Source organism: Malus domestica, chromosome 05 (assembly GCF_042453785.1).
Source record: "Malus domestica chromosome 05, GDT2T_hap1".
Lineage (NCBI taxonomy): Eukaryota > Viridiplantae > Streptophyta > Magnoliopsida > Rosales > Rosaceae > Malus > Malus domestica.
The window spans coordinates 10,216,596-10,237,796 of NC_091665.1; the positions used below are offsets into that span (position 1 = coordinate 10,216,596).

The 21,201-nt window shown below is 36.0% G+C and overlaps 1 protein-coding gene across 1 annotated transcript; it reads right to left on the reverse strand.

The window, feature by feature from the left end:
• Positions 1–5,419: 5,419 nt before the first annotated feature.
• On the reverse strand, positions 5,420–13,531 carry LOC114824777 (squalene synthase 2). The gene is made up of 14 exons (XM_029102011.2): positions 13,119–13,531; positions 12,076–12,118; positions 11,772–11,861; positions 10,914–10,989; positions 10,230–10,299; positions 9,421–9,564; positions 9,213–9,317; positions 8,895–9,041; positions 8,303–8,378; positions 7,718–7,806; positions 6,282–6,373; positions 6,146–6,191; positions 5,990–6,056; positions 5,420–5,879 (listed from the first exon to the last, which is right to left on the reverse strand). Exons 1-13 carry the CDS (start codon positions 13,311–13,313, stop codon positions 5,991–5,993), a joined length of 1,239 nt encoding a protein of 412 aa, XP_028957844.1. The 5' UTR covers positions 13,314–13,531; the 3' UTR covers positions 5,420–5,879; position 5,990.
• Positions 13,532–21,201: the final 7,670 nt, after the last annotated feature.

Genomic DNA, 21,201 nt, shown 5'->3' on the forward strand with positions numbered 1-21,201 from the left:
CCCAGAACACCATGGCAGCACTGAGCAGCACAGACTTTGGGGTGATGACTCCCCTTGACACCATGATGAGTGTTTGGGTTAATATTTAACTTTGGACTTAAAGGGAGGAAGGCCAATAGAGTTCAATAGAGGAGATTTTGCCCGAGGTCCAGAGTCAAGCCCAAATACCTATCTCGAGACAATATGACCGCTCCTCATTAAATGTAAAGGTTAGGTGCTTACAAGGGAAGTGACAACCGATGGAAATCAACCAACTCTCGGCCCTACCATCCAGTTGCTTTCGGGTAAAAGCAGAAGCAGCATAATCGGGCTAATTCGCCTATAAATAGGGGAAGAGGGCCCAAAGACAATGACACTCAACCAATCAAACAAACGAACATACAACTTGCCTCTCAGTCAAGCAAATATTCAAAAAGTTGTGCTTTGTCCAGATTTTGCACCCTTGTAGCTTTAGACTTCCTTTATAAAGACATATTTTGTCTATGTAAAAGCTCTACTACCTTCTTCAAATGTTGTAGTATCGATTCTCTTGTGTAAACCCATTTACCTTTCATCCCTCTTTCAGTACCTAACCCCTTTAGAACTAAAACAAAGAGATTGCAAGACATTAAACCTTGCCCAACAAGGTGAAATCTTGCATGCCTCTCATTGTTTTGTCTTTCAATTAATAGATCTATTGTTATAATGTATTCCCCAGTATATATTCAAGTCATTTCTAGTCTTTTGATGATCTAAAGTTCCATCAATTTCTCATATCTGGTTCACTTAGTGATTCTATGGTCATAAGAAGATTAAAAGTCATTAAAACTGATGACTTGATCAGATCTTGATCTCCACCCTTTAAGCATACAAGATAAAGAACTAAAAGTCCTTGATCTCAAGGCGTAGAAAAGAACTTAATGTAGACTTAACCCATCTACGACAATCCTTTGATAACAAGAAGTCAGAATAACTTGGGGTGCAAGTAATCGGCTTAAATACACTTGTTCTACATCTGCTATACAGAGATGGTAGTGGCACGCCTTAGCACTTAGTTAGTTTTGATGGCGAGCCTCAAGGCCTACACCTAAGGCCCCACAAAAGAACCTTTCAAAACTAACTTTATCCTCCTTTTGCAGCATCTCAGCAAGCCGGAGCCCGACAATCAACCAAAGTGCCAACTCCTCGGGGAGCTGTGTGCTCGAGCGAGGAACCCTTCCCCAAAAGATTTCTTGCCCGAACAATGAGATCATGGATGCCATGGGATCTCCACCCAGCTCCATGGATGGATTTCAAAACGCCAATCCATTTGCTCCACTCTTCAACAGAGGAAGTAGGGAAGCCCTTGGTCACAAGACTCCACCCCTTAGAACACATGCCCTCTGTTTTATAAAAGGATTGGTTGTGACACAAGTTAGGGAAATCAGGGTTCGCGATGAGGAAGACATGGTTGAAAGTTGTAAGTAGGCAAAAAGAAGCAAAGGTGAAGAGTTCCACTTCGCTTATGCCCAATAACTAATAGGAGCATATTTATGCGACTTAGTTAGCTTGTTTTCTTGCATTTATGTTGTTAGTTCATAGTTATTTTAGTATTTTAAGCTATTTTCGTATGTTTGTAGGTCCAAAGAGCTAAAGTAGCAAGAAAGTGCATTTTGGAGCTTTTTGGAGCATTTTGGGCTTGGAATGGATAGCACATGCATGGAGCAAGGTGGATGGACGAAATTGAAGACCAAAAAAGGCTAGGATTATGCTGAAGTTATGAAGAAATTCATTCAAGAAAAGGAAGTAAAGGATGCAAGCAAGAAAGAAGGAATGTTAGCCAAGTTACCTTATTTTGTCCTAAACTTTCCTAATCCTAATTCACCTATGTTCCAGCTGCAAAGGGGTGTCCTAAATACTTTAGGACACTTAATTACATGTTTCTAAAAGACCTAATCCCTGCCACAAAGGGTGCCGCACCTTTCTTCCCTTTCCTTTTTCCCTTGTCGTGCAAGGGATCCTCCTTTCCTCTTTTCCTCCCCTTGCCGCATATCATTTTTCCCTTGTTCCTTGGATTCTGTTTTGACTTACCCTTTTTCCTTGTGGACTTAAAGTTAAAATCCTTCTAAAATAATTAAAACCTTCTTTTCTTTTTCCCTTTAATTCTGCCGCACCCTAGCTTTAATTCCCTAGGGTTTTGACATACTTTGCTATTATTATTTAAGTTCCTTGTCGCAGCCTTCCTTGAACCATTCACTACCATTTAGACTTTCAGCCATTCTCCCATACAATTCATCACTCAAACCTTCACCCATACCTTGTGTCGCAGCAAAGAAGAAAAAGGAGGAACCTTGGACGTGCTTGCCATTCAAGTTGGAGTGCTGGAACGTTTTTAGGTGTTTTCAATCTTTTGTTTTCAATGTCTAAATTTATGTATCTTTGTTTTGCGAACATGAGGAGCTAAACTCGTTTTAGCTAGGAGGGAATTCAAAGCCGTGAACATATTTGCAATATGAATTGATTACTTCCAGTTGTGATTCTATAAATCGTGAATGCAATTTACTTAACTGTTTGATTCAAAACTTATTATTGTTTGTGGATTAAGGATGCATACTTAGTTTGCATGCATGAATTTGATGCTAGAATATAAGGGAGTTTCACCTAATCGTTATGAACTTATATTCATAAGTAGTGGAGGTTGCTAGTCACAATCGTGTTAAGTGAATTCTTGACAGGAGTATCATGCTCATCATAGTTACGAATGCTTTGTCAATGCTTATGATTTTCACAAAGCTTAATGATCTTTGATTGTATCTTTATTATGTTGTTCATGTAGGGAACTTTTGAAGAATAATTTGGATTGCCGATGCGTTATCCATCTAATTCAATGACTTAAGGAAAATCTGAGGGTTAATTAGTGTTGTTCACGGTTAATCTGGGGCGTTGAGGTTCATGGTCTATTGGAAAAGCAACTGGAATCAAGTGTGTCATGTGTGGGGAAGAACCCTCTAGCTAGCTTATCACCCATCCATTTACCCCAATTTCGTGCCAAAATCTGTTTAAGTCTTTAGTTTACTTGTTTTACTTTAAATTCGTCAAAAACCCAATCCCCTTTACTTTGTTGTGTCAAGATAGTTAGAATCTGTCCAAATTGTATTTTTAAGTGTTTTGAGTCTTACTAGTCTTAATTTCGTCCAAATCATTCCCTAGAGTTTGTTTTGAGTCTGTTTGATTGTTTTGTGCTGTTTTGTGTCTTTTTAGCTTGTTTTGAGTTATTTGAGTCTAGTTAAGTGTTTTCAAGCCTAGTTTTATATTTTCGAGTCAGTTTTAAGTAGATTAGCAATCTCTCCTAATCCCCGGCCTAGAATGATCCCTACTTACATTTTTACTACAATTGTCAATAAGAAGGTTTAATTTGAGTGCTGTTTTATTTCACAATCTATATAGAGTGAAGAACCGGTATCACGCCGTTGGGGCTGCATGGGGTAGTGGAACGGTTCAAAGTTATTGACAGGGAGGAGCAATGGTCATTAGTGGTGCTAAATCATGACTTTGACAAGGAAGAGTAAAGGTTAAAACACAATTAAAGCAGGCGTGCTTACGGTTTAATTGTGTTTAAAGGGCACACTGTTTGGACCTAAATTGAACTTTAAAATTGCGAAGCGACCCAAACTCACGGAAAAACTTGGGATATTTATTGAGTCTTTAAATACAGAAGATGTGGGCGGTAACCCGGCCCAGATTTAAATATTAATATGATGTGGCAACTGTAGGAGGCAAACCTACAGGAATAATCAGACTATGGGTGTTGCAGAGGGGATGTTTGAAGAGAGAAGCACTCTTCAAGGGAAAATACTCATAAATTCAAGAGGATCAAGTTGAATTCACTCATGGCTAGCAGTCACATCAACCACTTGGCAAGCGAATATATGCATCAAGGAGTTACAAGATTAATTCACCGAGAAGTAGACTCTATAAAAACAGTGGTAGAGCAAGACTTCTTCAATTAGTTTCTTATTATCATTTGATGTCCTTTAAATTTGCTTACTTTTACTTCTTGTCTAATAACCTCAACAAATCAATCTTCTCTTTGTTCCTCATCCTTGTTAAGGATGGCATGGCATATAACACTAATCGAAACTCCTTGATTCCAAGGCAAAGAAAAAAACTTTATATAGACTTAACCTTTCCATTAACAATCCTTTGATCGAAGAAGTCTAGATAACTTATGGTGCAAGTAACTGACGTATTCATGTCTGAATGATTTACATTCTGCTGGTCTTGGCCAGCAGTGGCGCGCTCAGCATTTTCCTCAACTTTGTTAGAAGGCCTGAGAGCCTAACAAAGGCATATTTCACGCTAATACAAAAATGCACCATGCTCTGTGCGAAGGGCATTCCAAGCCGAACAATTCATGACCGCTATTAAAACTCCTCCTCAGAAAGAGAGATAACCACAACCAAAATTACAAAGGCTCTCATCAGAAAAGGCAACTTACATATAAGTAAAAAGATGATGGTTCAACCGGAACGGTCTAGAGTGCCACGGTGGATCCGAGTAGCACCGACCCGTTATCCTTCCACCGACGAGAGCAGGAGGTGATCGTTGCTCTGTGAGGCCAGCCTTACGCAGTGCCCTCCGCTTTAGGAAGAGTGAGGCTTGAGCCTACGCCCAGGCCACACAGTCCAACTCCCGCCTTGGAATGGGCGAGCCAGAATAGAGGCACGACGGACCCGACACACTGAAACCGAAACAGTGTTCCAACATCTTATTTGTCCCCACTCGGGTTACAAGCATGCGTTACAATGCTCGACGCTACGTGGGGCTTGTACATAATATATAAACTGGCATGTCTAGCTGCTGATTGTCGATGTGGGACAATATGCAATCGTGGTTCTCCCTTGACTTGCTCTTCTCTATTTAGAAGCTCAAAAGTATGGCCATATCTTAAATGGATTTGTTGTGTAGAAAAAATAAAATACAAAATCGAGAGTTAGAAGCTTCTCCCGCTCCATCAAATGATACATAGGGATTAGTTCAACCAAGGACTGAAAGAAATGAGATTGTTCTAAACTCTAGTAAAAAATCACCACTAGAGCTACCTGGTATGATGGACATGGCAAGGAAAACAAGTTTGGGGAGAAATATGCAACTGGCTCGGCAGAAATTATACCCGCTGTTCCGGTAAGAATGCTGGCCAAGATTCCAATTTGCACCGGAAATGAATGTTTTATTCATCGAGAATTTGAACTCCAAACCTCCTCCAACAAAATAAAGATTGGTGTTACTAAACGAAATGGTCAATGACAGGGTTGGGTACTTAAGGCTGGGGTTTAGAAGTTAATGTCGTTGACCATTAAATTGTTAGAAATTCTATATAATTGAAGGTGAGAGCACCAAAATAGTAGATAATTATGGATTAATTCCGAAAAAAATAAAGCTAAATTGTCAGATGACAGAATAAATGAAGCGTCTTAGCATTGGGTATAGAATACCAAATAAGCATTGCCATTATTGTAAACAAGAATTAAATTCTACATTACTTTTGGTTGAAAACGCGGCTAAAAGCAAGAGCCCAAGCAAACTTACTCAACAATAAATCTGGACCGGAACATCCCAAGTCAATAATAAATCTACATTTCTTTCATATAACAAGGTATTTCTCTTCTTTTTCAAAGTGGAACGATGTCTTAGCTTATGAACTCCTCCAAAGACAAAAATAACTCCCAATTGTTTGGCAACAGTAGCTTTGCTAAATGGTGTCGAAAGCTCCGGCATATTTTAGGGCAACTTTATGTCGAATATACAACGGCAATAGCGGCACTTCCATTATTGCATACACAAGAAACTAATGTAATCAATGAGGCATGTACTTTTGTAACCAGCCATTTTTGTTGAAGAATATTCAGGAAATGCAAAACCTGCACAACAAGAAGAAAATCGGAGTAAGGGACGAGAGGAGGTGGTTTTGCTTTCCAAAAGAACTTACAACCATGAGACCAGATCAATTGTTCATCACGATGAAACTTACATTAGATTCTTGGGCTAGCAGAGAGATAAGCGTAAATGATTGCCAATATAATAAACAATGCCACAATCTGCATTCAGAATGTAGACTGATCAGTATGTAAATTCTACAATGATTCTAGCTTTCGGGTCAATTTTTTTAATCTAAGATGAAACTTACCAGAGTTGAATTGTAGCTTTGTTCGCGGTTGGCGATGTAAGATTTCCTGGTGTGGTCCATAGATAATTGTCAGATAATCAGTAAATATGAATGTTCAATATTCAGGAAGAAACACTGGAAACCATGAAATGCATACCTTTTGCTCAGAGCTCCAGAGTCTCTACATAATTTCTGTACCGCTTCCACTCTGCTCAATGTTTTTGTTGCATTAGGATCATTCTTGTCAACCTGCAGCCAATATCAAATTTTTTATGTTTTGAAAAATCTGATTGGTTTATAAAATCCAAGATAAATCCATACCGGAAAAACTAGACAAATTGGCACATCCAAAAGAGTTTATTCTAAAAGTGCAGGTAGTTGGGTTAGGTGGGTTAGAAGTTACTTGTATTTACCCAATTTTCCAAGGAACCCATGGGACATATCCATGTTTGTTTGCCTAAGATCTTAGGGTATCTTTGGTCATAGAAATTATATGGTATCTTGAATTGGTAGGTTTATAGCGTAAAAGACATGATGAAAAGTGTTTGAACAATAATATTGAATAATCAAGGGATGGTGTTATAGGCACACCGGAAAAAGTCATTGTGCACTCCGAAAAGTCATTGTGCACTCTATACTTTCTTATTTAGAAAGAAAAATACACTTATGAGAAGTGCATAGTGACTTTTTTGGAGTGCCAATACCATCTTCCTAATCAAAATATATTTCTTGTAAATAAAACGTTTCCTAGATTGTGCCTCGAGAACTCAACACAAGAATTTTAATAATGTATTCCCTTACCCCAAACACAAAAAAGTATTGCATGGCACAACAAATTAAATAAGCCCGAAAGAACATTAAGAAAAAAAATACAGGGAATTGCTATTAGCACTCCATAAATCTCATCTTGCACTACAAACTTTCTATAACTAGAAAGAAAAATACACTTTGTGAGGAGTGTAGAATGAGATTTCGGAGTACTAACAACAGTTCCCAAAATATATTCAAAGTATAAGTCGATAGGAATATATATATATATATATCCAAACTACAGGTAATGTTCCCCTGCCAGACTTCTAGAGAGAGCTTATATTGTCAGACTCTGATGTGGACCACACATTCAGCCAGCCTGATCAATGCTCCAGATTCGTAGTCTACACAAGCAGATTATGTTGCTAGACAGTCTAACAAGAGAACATTTTCCTTTAAAATACATTCATATTATAATTCCTTGGGCTGCTTGGGTTAAAAATTCAATATAACGTGTTTGCATAACTTTTAATTCAGGTTAAAAGTGGGTGCTCATTGGCACTCCAAAAATTTCATTGTGCACTCCCCATGCTTGTATTTTTCTTTCTAAATATAGAAATCTTGGAGTGCACAAGATTTTGGAGCACCAATAACAGCACCCTAAAGATACTTGTATATAGATGTTTACTCAACTTATCAAATTCCATACCCAGGTTGCCCAAAACTAGCCAAATCTGGGGTCGGTTGGGTTCATCTAACCCAACTCTCACCCTTGGTTTAGTATGAAGTAAAAAGCAATCTTGTTAAGAGATAATACATATCTAGTTTCTTGAAGCATCTTACCTTAGACTTTAGAATGGAAGAAAAATCAAAGAAAGCACCATAGACATCATCCATTGATTTTGTTCTGTCAATAACTTTTGCTGTAAGACCTAGAAAATACAGCAAAGAATTGAATACTTTTCAGTAAAGAATTATGACAGATCACGTGACCAAAAACTACACACTGTGATAGGTATTTTATCCAAACCATCAAAAGAATGAGAGATGAATTCATATAATCAACCAGTAGTGCATCAAGGGCTCAGAGGGTGAAAGGCATAATTAACCAGTAGTTGTAATACTTTCATTTTTCTAACAAATAATTTTTATCATGACATGATTTCGTAGATCATTTCCCTAGTAAATATATATAAGTACTTGTAGTTACTAAAATGTGGTTGTCTATAGAAGCAGTATGTGCAAGCTTCCCAAAATTTATGATAAAATCTCTAATACTAAGAAAACAATGTTGCTAGGGTTTGTGGAATTCCTATAGCTGCCACTATGTGCCAAATGACCATATAATCGCACATGCATAACACCCTTTTTGACAAAGCTATTTCTTTGTAAAATACATAATGCAATTGTTTTCGTTTTGAATATTACCTCGCCTCATTTTGACTACACCTCTGAAGACCTCAATGTTGTTGTAGCACAATGCTAGGGTGCCAATTGCCATGATCTAGTAGAGGCAGCACAAATCAAATGAGTTTACGTAGAGATGATCTTTGTTAAATAATTAAACAGCAGACTGTGAAGTCATAAAATGTTATATTGAATTTTGTTAAAGGGAAAAGACAAACGCCATCTGAAGAGTTCCAATGGGAATTCAAAAGGTTTGAGAATAGAAACAATGTAGATCTTGACCATCAAGAAGGAAACAAAAGCACATCTTCCAATCAAGTTACAAGTCAATAGGATCTCTTATGACTTGTACATAGAACAAGAGGGTCATTTTGGAACCAACTAATCAATCCTGATTGTCCAACAGTGTAACCTTCTCTTATGGCCAACAATGTATATCAAGATGACACCATATGCTACGTTTAAAAATAGTAATAAAATCACTCAACTCATCCTACTAATGTTTTTCCTAGCCAATGTTTGTTTTGTTTTATAAATCCGTAAAACACACAAGTCAGATACGACACACAGCACAAAAGAATAACATTTGTGATATAGTTGAGGAATAATCTACCTGAGGGATGGCACAAAATTTAAATATAGCAGGATCTCTTAATGCAGCCATGTACTTCAAGCAATCTTCCATATGTATCAAAGCATTAGTTACCATGTCGTTTAAGCATTGCACTGCCTTCTCTGAGTTTTCCTCATATTTCAAGTCCTGTGTTGCAATATCAAACGAATTATTGACAAAAATTCCAACTGTGCAATGGGTGATGCATAAATCCTTATATCGCCCCACTAGACTAGAAATAAAACAAGCAACTAAGAAGGCAAAATGGTAGGAATGGCATAGGAAGCTGTTAGAATTATACAAGTAAAGAAGAAGCACCTCAAGTTTATTGACATATTTACTCCAGATTTGGCGTGGCCAAAACATGCGTGACTTTGGTATCTCATTAATATCCTCCAAATAATCCCGAATGATGTTTGTTTTCTGTTGTTTATCAGATCCAGACATTGTAGAATCAGAATCAACCTATGAAGCAAATTTGATACTGAGAAATATATCATTTCTAGCTTTAATAGTAATGTTATACCTGAAGAAATAAGCCCATTGAATTTGAGAGTGAGTCTGAGGCCAAATCTTCCTTACCAGCAGCATGGAAGAGCTTGGACAAACCTAAACCAACAAGTCCTGCCACATAGTGGCAGTATTCATCATAGTCATCAATGGTTTCTACCTGCAAGATGAGCCAAATACATCCAAATCACATTAGGAAATACACCTCACCTTTGTGCACATAGTGCAAAACGTACATTGATAATAAGACTTGGAATATTGTAAATGGAAATCATGCAATGGAGAATAATTTAAATTTTATTTATGCTTAACGACTTTGTTGCAGAATCTGATTTCCCATAATGCAAAAACATTAAGTACGCTAATGTACCTGCTTATATGCACAAATTAAGGTCCATAGATGCTTATAAATTGTGGAAACCAGTTGACTGCAGAAACATTTTTTTTCCTATCGTTTTAACTCACTTTTAAATTACTTAAGAAAATCCTAGTTTAAAACAGATGCCAAAAATCTTTCTGCGGTTGATCTACATTTGGTCTTTCTTTTTTCTTTCAATTAGCATTCAAAATATAACTACATGTCCACGAACATCCATAACAGTAACCCATTTACAGAACAAACCGATTATATCTTATATATTTTGTCAATATGTTAAAAAAATTGAAATATATTTCACAACTATCATAAATATATGTCAAAAAACAATGCAAACAATGTCAGAAAGGTTTTGAAAGAGGAGTTTATTTTAAATGAAGCATGAGAAACATGAAACATCAGAGCATATACACTCGTTCTTCCTACAAAATATATGATGCATCACAAACCTCCTTCAAGATAAATTTTGCCATTCCCGCACCCATTCTTTTGGTAATATCCTCAATTGCCTCCTGATAACTGCAAGATTACACGCCGGTTGCTTATCAAAATATTGTACAATGAAAACTCCAATCATATATGAATATGTTATAAAGAAAACAAGTGTATGCAGAGTCGTTACAACACAAAGATGAATATTTTATAGAGCTCAATGCCATCTAGCAATAAGTATTTCCAAGTTCAATAAGCCAACGGCAAAACATACACTCATTAAAAAGAACAAGCATTAACATATTTTTCCTAAGGAAAAACTTCTCCCGGAACCTGGAGTGTCCAACAAGTCAGTTGAGTTGGCACCACTCATTTTACGTGTTTTAATTTTATAAAAAAAAAAAAAAAAAAAAAAAAAAAGATTTTATGAAGCACAGGAATTACCCAGTTATCAATCATCATGTATCACATGATCGACATAATAGAAAAAAACACTGCCCTAAATGGACAGATGTCTCATGCTAAAGTAATTTGGTCAAAGTTTTCATACATATATCCAAAATGTAGGGGAAATTTTTGTCCCATGCACTTTATCTTATAACCATCAAGAACACTAGGATGTATACAAGGATAAGAAATTCCCGTCCAGAAAAAGATCTTTCAATAATTGAGCAATGAAATATACAAGGATACGAAATTACCCTGTCCCGAGTTCCAAAAAAGCAGTTGAAACATGATGGAACTCGTCCATGAGAACTTTGTAATTATTTGTACCACCTAAAGAAGAGGAAGAAAGTAATTGAGCAAGCAGACAAGTCTCATCAACATAGTAATGTGACAGAATGCATGTACTATACTTACCAAGGACCGAAAACAAACATACTCGTTCCTTATGTTCTTATATATGTTTCTTTTTTTTATAACAAGAAGATGAGAATTTTTTATAATGCACTGAACATCAACTGGCAACGACGACAACACAGAAAGAATAGCCTTTTGTAAGAGACAAGGAAAGAAATTAGTCTGATCTTTTCTGGTTACAGTTCAAACTATTACCATAAAGTTAAGCAGATCACAAAGTTTATAAGGTTCACAGTAGTATAATGAGGGTGTAGATTATATGAGTGTAACTAGTATTGTATGCTCTCTTACATGTTACTAATAATTTCTCGATGGCATATTTATATACATAAAAGCCCCTATATTCATTTCTACATATATAATTATAAGTTAATTGACTCTTCTTAGGACCCCATTCTCGGCTGTTAGTTATTAGATCAAAATATGGGTATTTTAGTGCATTAAATTGTATTTTATCGACTGTGCATGTTAACCCTCCATATGATCAAATGGCTGAATATCATGTCCTTGATTAGATAAAACTCCATATATATGCTATGTTATATATAAACATATACATGTATGTGTGCTGTGTGTGTATAGAACTTTTTAAAACAAGATATTTGCATCACAGCAAGTTATACATCCTAATCTCAACCACAGGATACAGGAAAACAGCAAACATGAAGAACGTAGTCATGGAATGCTCAATCACTCACAAGCAAAATGCCAATCGGGATCATATATGTGCCGATGAAATGCTAACAAGATAGGGACTTTGACATCCGTTGCAACGCTTGTATCATCCTCTGTATAGGTCCACCAGGACAAATTACATCATTAAACACGGTTAGTTAATAAATTAGCATCATAAGTGCCATACTGAAGGAAATCAAAATTTAAATTACAATGTAGTGTCACTTGTAACAATCATGCAACCGTTCCACAGGAACGAGGAGCAACCTGTATAATTAACAGGAAAATATAAATGAAGCAAAAGACTAAAGATTAACAGAAACATACCGACAGTGTCTAGAGCTCGAAGAACCAGGTAAAATAGACAGACCTGCAAACCGTAAAAGTCAACGTTAGAAAATCACAGCAAAAACAAACAAAAGATGAAAATGTAACAAGGGAATTAAAAAGTAGTAGTCTGTAAGGCCTATTTGGTATCCTATTTGAAAAATTTTATCATTTCTCAAAATATTTCTTGAAAACAATTTTCTTTAAGATTCAAAAACTTGATTAGTTTGTGATTTAAAATTTTTAAATCTTACAACTTAAACTAGACAAAAAGATCTAGAAAATGGGTGTCATAGGAGAGGGAGAAAGAGAAGGAGAAAAGAAAGTAAAAGATGATTGAAGAAAAGAGAAAGAAGAGAGAGAATCCGATGAGATAGAGAGGAAGAAGAGTGAGAGAATGAACTGAAAAAATGAAGAGAGCGGATTGAAAGGATTGAAAGAGAGACGAAAAAGATGAAAAAAATGAGAGAAAAAGAAGAAAAGAGACAGATTTGGAGTGAGGGGAGGGGGGAAAAAAGAAATCAGTGAGTTTAAATTTAACAACTCTAAAATTTTTTTTTTTTATAATTATAGTTAGTTTTGATTTCAGTTTTTTAAAATATTCCTACCAAACAAGTTTTTAAGATTTACATACAAACAAAAGCAGAGAAAATACAGAGAAAGACAAACAAAAGCAGAAAAAATATCAATCTACCCACAGAAGTAGATGATCATAACCCAATACCAATCAAAATACCCACAGAAAATACTACCAAACATCTTTTAGAACCACAAAATATGGGCCTCCCCTTTCTCGTATAAGCAATAAAACTCCGATATGAACCATTAGCATCATCCATCAGTTAAAAAGAGAATAAAAACACTAATATAATTTTTAATTCTACTAAAACAGTCCATAAAAAATATTAATCTCAAATAAACATATTTAATCAACAGTCAAGTCCATGACCAAGAACATTCCTCAAAACCCAGAAATCACCACTTGGAAAAAGAAAAAACAAACATAAATCAGATACAGGAACTAACACATATATATAACTTACAGCGTTGCGGAGCTCTGTACCGAGCTGTTGAATAACGAGAGCGAAACTACGAGAGACCTTCTGGAGCATGGTGTAGCAGAAAGCCCAATGGGGCTCTGCCGGGATCTGCTTTTCGATTTGCCTCGATGCAATTTTGAGCTTCAGAAGAGGGTAAATGTCATCGGGGTGTTTGAGCATGGTCGACAAGGCACCCATATTTCGATCTGGACAGGAGATCAAAACCCAAATCGCAGAATTTGAAATCCGAGGGCGAGGGGTTGGATTTGGGAGGTGGGAATTTGATCTGATGATATTTTTCGAAGTGGGTTTATGTAGTTGTATAGGTCTGGTGGCAGGAGGCTTGGTCCAAGCTGGCGTCCTGGGACTTTCAGAAATTAAAGAATTAGCCTTTGGAGCCAAAAAAAGTCGTTGAATATGTGCTGTGTGTTACTGTGTTATTATTTTTCTTGTTTCCACTTGCATTAATTTATTTATTTATCATTTTCTTTAAGATCAAACCATCTGCCTCCAAAATATGTGTAGTTTTTCTGTGACTCTAATTATTGCTTGACACTTAATAAACTTATGACAATAAAGTTAAAAAAAAATTAAGTTTATAAATACGTGTCAAACAATAATTAGAGTCACAGAGAGACCACACTTATTTTGGGTGCAGAATATTTCATCTCTTTAGTTTTCCACATGTTTATCTTAGTCTTTAAATAAAATAAATAAAAAATCTATTGAGGGGTAAAAACAAGAAGCGGAGTGTATGACGAGATAACGAGAGTGTAAAGATTGTTATATTATTTTTCAATAGGGATGAAAATTCAAACTTAAAACCTCTTTCCTCCAACAATAGAAAGAAAAATACTATTAGACTAAGAGCTAATTGATAATCACATTTCTCAGGAGGAATCTTGCTCTATTATAGCTGGAGTTGGATCCATACCAAAACAATACTAATGAATATATCTAAGTTATGAAAAGGGTGTATAAGTTTTTGAACCTGACCTCCCCGAGAAATGAAACTTTTAATTAGCTTTTCAGTATAACTTTGGGTCTAAAGGTTATGAGGCCAGTTCAAGGGTTCTGATCTTTGGACTTACCGAGTCTTTAAGGTCATCTCTAATCGGGCCGGTCAAAGGGTTATAGGCCAAAATATGATCATTTTTTACGCAAAACTCATCTCCAATAGAAGGTTGGGCCAAAAAAATTTGGGACCCATCGGGCCAAAATCAAGCCATATGCCTAGCGGGCCAGGCATCCTTAGCCAGCCAGCCAGCACGAAAAGTTAGGCCCAACTACCAACAACCCACATGCTAGTCGTTGGATTTGAATTTTTTTTTAAAGACGAAATTTTAAAATAAAAAATTTTAATTTTTTCCTATAAATATCTAAGTCATTTCTTACATCATTTCACCCTTTCATACTATCTTACCTTATTTTATTTCAATTATTCACATTCTTTAAACTCTTATCCGAAAATTTTATTTATTTTTTAAGCAAAACAAACATAGCATTTTGAAAAATTATTAAGAGAAAAATTGAGAGTTACTCATTTATAAATATGGTAATTTAATTCAATTAACCAATGAAGTTAAATAACAAACTTAAAAATAATAAATTATTGAGGGGGCTAAAAAATAGCCCTCTTCGGTTGGAGATGGTATATAAATATGGTATGGCACTGTTCATTAAAAAATAATTTCTTGTAAGGCTATTATCTAGACAAGGGCTAAACATAGCCCCTTTGGTTGGAGATAGCCTAATTAAATGAAGGCAAGAGTAAAGCGCCCAGGTCAAAATCAGAAAGTCCTAGATATCAGGTTTTGAGATTAACGATGATGCATGTTTTGTAGCGTAGAATTGGTGTTTGGGAAATGGCAACAAAATAATGACATGAACAACGCTCCAAAATCCTCTCCCTCTCTTATCCAAACCCTAGGACGATCTTCAACCGAAGGGTTTAGAGGGCCAAAAGGCCGAAAATAGCCCAAAAACTATCTCCAATCGAGGGCTAGGCCAGAGGGCTAGTGGGCCCCACAGATGAAAGGGCCAAAGGGCTAGAGGGCTGGCCCCTTCTAGCTAGCCAGCCAGCCTAGGGTTGGCCAGAATTTTTTAAAATGTGTCGAATTTCCTGTCGGTTATAACCAACAGGAATAATTTAGATTATTTCAGTAGTGTCAATTATAACCAACACAAATAGTGATTTAAATATTACGGCTAGACAAGAATATTTTTTATTAATTACTATTTGTGTCGATTATAACCGACACGAATAGTAATTTGAATTGCAATAGTGTCGGTTATAACCAACACGAATAGTATGAAAACATTTGAATACAACGGCTAGCTAACATCAGCTAGCCATTGCTAGTTGACTGCAACTAGCCATTTTATTCAATTTTCTTTTTTTTTTTTGAATTTAAACTTTTTTTTTCTTCTATAAATATGGTGAAGCTCTTTCAATTCTTCACTTCATTTGCAATATTTCTTTCATCTGCAATATTTCTTTCAATTTTTCAATAATTTCCTTCAATATGTTTTTCAATATTTCCTTCATCTGCAATATTTCTTTCAATTTTTCAATAATTTCCTTCAATATTTTTTCAATAATTTCCTTCAATTTTTTCAATAAAAATGGTCTCATTTGCAATGAAAGGTAGGGCTTGGACCCGAAAAGAAGATGAAGCTCTTTGCAGGGCTTACAGATGAGCTCGGAAGATAGTGTGAGGGGGATTTCTCAAACAAGTGAAGGTGTTTGGAGTCGTATGTCCAAAAAATACATAGAGTCCTACAAAGGCACCGTTCCACTGAATACCCGAAACCACGAGAGTTGTTCTTCAAGATGGAAGACACATCTTCATCCAAGTTTGAATAAATGGCATCAAGCACTATTAGTAGCCGCAAGTAGACATGAAAGCGGCACCAATTACTACGACGAAGTTAGTGTTTTCACAGTTTATTTTAAATGTTTAATTATATTACATTTAATTTCATAAATTAATTTCCTTTAATTTTTGTAATTATATTAATATATTACATTTAATTTCATGAATTAATTTCCTTTAATTTTTGTAATTATATTTTCTGGGTACGCCAAGCGGAGGAATTGTATATGGATGGTAGCTCAAAACCCTTTCAGTTTCACGGTTGTTGGGAAATTTGTAAAGGGTGGGTGTTATTTGAAGATCCATCTCAACATAGAGCTCCTACGCCGGTGTTCAGAACTGCATCCTCAGCTGTAGATATGAATGACGATGGATCTCCTACCATTCAACAAACAAGGGTAGAACATCCGTCTTTGGGTGAAGGTTCCATACCTAAGGTTATGGAACGAAACAATGCGCGAAGGTTGAAGGAAAAACACAAGGCAAATGCTGATTACGCCGCTCAACATGAAGTGGTGGCCTCATTGCAATTAATGGCAGAGCAAAATGCCCTTGAGGCGGAAGAAATGAAGTGTAGGCATGAAGAACGGGCCAAACAAATACAAGAAGAGATGGATGATAAGAATATGGAAATGAACACTTCGAATTACAGTCCAATGAGTAAGGCCTATTTTGATAGGAAAAAAAAGAAAATTATGTCTCGGCGGCATTTGTTTACCTCTGACTATACTCCTACAATGGCGGATGATGAAAATGATGTTGATTATGGATATTAAATTTAAGTTGTTGTAGTTTTTAAATTTTAATGTTGTTTTTAAATTTAATTTGTAGTTTTTGAAATTTAATTTGTTGTTTTTAAATTTAAGTTGTAGTTTTTAAATATAAGTTGTATTTTTTAAATTTAAGTTGTTGTAGTTTTAAAATTTAAATAATAAATTATATTTAGTTCTATGGCCCCTTTAACCTTTAGTTAGTGACAATTTTTTGTGACGGAACTAAAACGAGCCATATGACTATTTGGTCCTTGGTTGGGAGATGGCCTAACTCTGTAAACTCTTAACCGCCGGCCCTTGCTCTGGCTTGGGGTCCGCTGCAGTCCCTCTTTCCCTTTTGCCTTGTTCTTTCGTGTCTTCCCCTAGCTTTCCCTCCACCTATACATCGTCTCCTACCTCTTCCCCCCTCCCCCAATTTTTTTTCTTGTCATTGCTTCTCGTGATCTCTAATGCGGGATCGATTGTGGCTGACATGGTGCTGTGCTCTGCGATTTCCGATCTCTTATATAGGTTCGGGTCAGACAATTAGGGTTTGTCAGATTCCATATCGTATTCGTAGATTTCCTGGGCTTGCTGTAGCGAGTTGAGATTCCGGGGAGGGAGGGGGAAGGGGGGGCTCTTCCTCTCATTTTCCTTCCCACTAGCCACTCCTATGCCATCTGGTTTTATCACATCTTCTTCGGCCGAGGAATTACTTTCCTCGATTGATTTTGTGGCGGCTACATCTTGGGTTCTATGACGGATCCACCTTGCTTGGCCTGTGGTAGATGCTTTGAGGCGGTTTTGGGCGCGGTCTTGCTCATGATACTATATTTGTTAGGTCTCTGTCGGAGGTTGGGATCTTGGTTTATAACGATTTGAATGCGGGTTGCGTTCGGGTCACTCTCTCGCTTTGTCGAGGAGAAACTTTATGTTGATTTGTCGTTTGGTTTTGGTTTGTTCTGTTTCTTTTGAGTCTTGATGGTTCTGGATCTAGTTCGGAAAGGTTAGGTTTGTGAGCTTATCTTTTTAGTTAGGTGTGGATCCCTTGTCGATGTAACTTGTAAGCTTGAAATTTGATTCCTGATTTTAATGTTTCTCAATCTGTTTATTAATGAAATTCTCACTTTCAAAAAAAAAAAAAAAAAAAGGAAATGGCAACAAAAAATGACAAATGAAACAATTTTAAATATTGAAATCAGTTTTCATTTTTTTAACTTAAAACTATTATCATTGTTTATCAAACAGACCCTCATATAATTTTGCATTCTATCCCCCAGCCCCAACAAAAATTTGAGAGGGTTAGATTTCATAAACAGTGTCATTTTGAGAGGTCAAATGAAGATATAGTCTTTAGCCCCTGGCCTTCTTACTTCCGTTAACTTGTTGTAAGAGCATAAAAATAATATTTAAGTATTTTCTTATTACAATAAGCAAAATGTATGCTGAATTGATTGTTGTTTTCCTACATGAAATATTTACATTAAACTATGGTGGAAATAACTTGGTATCAAATTTGTCATGTATAAAATTCAAACTTAAGATCTCTCATTCACAAATAAAAAGAAATAGCACTAGATCTTATTACTAGATGATATAATAAATTGAGTTTTTAATTACAATGCAAAATTGTTACAATAGTGGAGTAAAACGGAATCTAGTTATGTTGAAAGAAATCTAATGGTGGAATCCCCTCATTTAGCAAATAAAAAAATTATTATAAATAACATATTTATGAGTGAGAGATGTAAAGTTTGAATTCCATGAATAGTAAGTTCAATACTAAGTTATATTTTCAATACATAACGTATTATATTGTTTCGTGTAAAAAAAAAAATTATTTGTGGATATAAAATAAAGTGACAACAATGATAATATGGAGAGAAATGAAAGGGAGTTAGGGGTCAGTTTTATCGGTGGCAGTTTAATATTTTTATAATATCATTGGCCATAAAACATTTTATATTGTGAGCCTAGGGCCTGATTTGTTTGACTACAAGAATGGGTGGGTAGTGGTAGTGGATGCCAAATGCGAGTTACAGCAGAGAAGAAAAGTGAGGACTCCAAATTTGAACACTTCTGTTTACATTTTTTTATGTCAACCTTGAGGGCTTGCTATGGTTAGGCATGTGCAAAGCGTGAAATTGCATTATTTTTATTCATTCATCAAGAGCTCGTTTGAATATTCTATGTCTAGGTTTTGAGTAATGAGCAACGCTAGGGTCTGTGAAGTTTGGAGCAGCTGCATGTATGTTGTATCTGAGTATCAATGAAGTTTCACTTGAACTTCTTGGAAGCTCTCTTGTTTTAACTTGCCCAACTGTGGATCGATTTGGCCTCACATTCGAAGATACATATATCAGTAGTTGTGTTGAGTACTATGTCGTGGAGACAAAAAAAGCATATGAATACTTGTGCGTTTGTATATATATATATATATATATATATATATAGACACACAACTACTGATGATTTAAGCCACTCTAAGAACATAAAAAACATATATTTGTTTATCTAATTGATTTAATTAAACCCATTAGTGTCTAATATCTTAGTTATTAGTATTCATGTATGCTTTCTCCCAATCAGAACCAGTACTGGCTGGCACCCTCCCCTCGTCCTCCTGCATATATTTTGTATGGTATGATCACCAACAGCAACATCTTTAATATATACAATCAGAACCAGTACTGGCTGGCACCCTCCCCTCGTCCTCCTGCATATATTTTGTATGGTATGATCACCAACAGCAACATCTTTAATATATATCTTGCCTTGCCTAAAGAACCCTAACATTAATTAATAATCTACAGTCTGAAATGAAATATGAATGGAAGGATCGTCCTGTCAAATTATTCCTGCATATTGCTCTGGTCTCCCTTAATCAAATTAAGTCTACGCTGTATGCTGCCAATTAAATTAAACAATTCCACAATTCCGTACGAATACTTATAGTCGAAACGATTCTTCGTGCTACAGTCCGGATGAGGATTTTCTCTGGCTCCTCATATCTTATTCGTTTATCGTACATCGTGCGATCAGAAATCTTTAGGTATTGTTTATGTTTAATTTTAATTAAAAAAATTCAAAATAATTTATGACTGCACTGTTGGTTAAACCTTTTGAAAACTGTAAACTTAAGCTTGCTGCTAAAGAGATGGCTAAGAAGCTTTGAATTTCATTAACAGACTTGAATGAGAAAATTACAAATTAAATAAGCAAACAAGTCTATTGCTGCAAGCAACATCACGTCCACTTTGCAGATTTTGTGGAACTACATACCACGACTCCTACAACTTAGGGATTCTCCTGTAGACTAGGTAAACAAGTCTCCTAACTACATGTAACCACTTTATTGAAAATAAATAATCTAAGGATAAATCTTAACACCCTCCCTTAAACTGATTTATGCAGAAAAACAGTTTAGGATTGATCTTCATCTTTACTTCACTCCTGTGCGAGTCCCTCCCTTGAACAAACTCCAAGCATACTTCTGAGCTTCTCGAATGCTGGTTGTTTGAGAGGTTTTGTCATGAGATCAGCAACTTGATCTTCACTCTTACAGAACTGCAACTCAATCACACCATCTTTGCATAGATCACGCAAGAAATGGTATCTAACATCAATATGTTTGCTTCTTCCATGCATAACTGGATTCCTGGAAAGCTTGATTGCTGAAACATTATCACAATAAATTGTTGTTGAATCTTGTTGCTGGTTACTAAGAACCTCGAGCATTCTTCTCAACCAAATGGCTTGACAGGAACATGATGCAGCTGCCACGAACTCAGCTTCAGTTGTGGATAATGTCACAATTTGCTGCTTCTTAGAGGACCATGAAATTGCACCTGAACTCATTAAAAACACATTTCCAGAAGTGCTTTTACGATCATCAATATCACCTGCGTAATCACTGTCAGTAAAACCAAGGAAACTTGACTTTCTTCCTTTCTTATAAAAAATCCCAAAATCTGTTGTGCCTTTCAAGTAACGAAAGACTCTCTTGGTTGCCCTGAGATGCATCTCAGTGGGATTCTCCATATATCGACTTATCACGCTTACAGAATGCATGATATCAGGCCTCGTGGAAGTTAGATACATTAAACTTCCAACTATCTGTTTGAAATAAGTGCTGTCAATCCTTTCCCCATCAAGATCTTTACTCAACTTTAATCCTACCTCTGCTGGAGTTCCAACTGGATTGCAGTTCAACATCTGAAACCTTTCCAATATTTCAAGAATATATTTCTTTTGACAAATAAAAATACCAGTTGCCGATTGTACTACTTCTATGCCAAGAAAGTAGTGCATCAGTCCTAAGTCACTCATATCAAATTCTTTCATCATAGACTTCTTAAAATCATCATACATATCAACACCACTTCCAGTATAAATTAGATCATCAACATAAAGGCATATGATGAGCATCTTACCTTCATCACCAACCTTAACGTACAA

What these genes read in the sequence shown, in the direction of transcription:
- LOC114824777 (XM_029102011.2), bottom strand. Translation starts at nt 13,313, where the DNA reads ATGGGTGCCTTGTCGACCATGCTCAAACACCCCGATGACATTTACCCT. An exon ending in TCCCGATTGGCATTTTGCTT is followed by an intron (nt 10,990 to 11,771) that starts GTGAGTGATTGA and finishes CCTCTTCTTTAG; the next exon opens with GTGGTACAAATAATTACAAA. An exon ending in TGTAGTCAAAATGAGGCGAG is followed by an intron (nt 7,807 to 8,302) that starts GTAATATTCAAA and finishes TGTATTTTCTAG; the next exon opens with GTCTTACAGCAAAAGTTATT.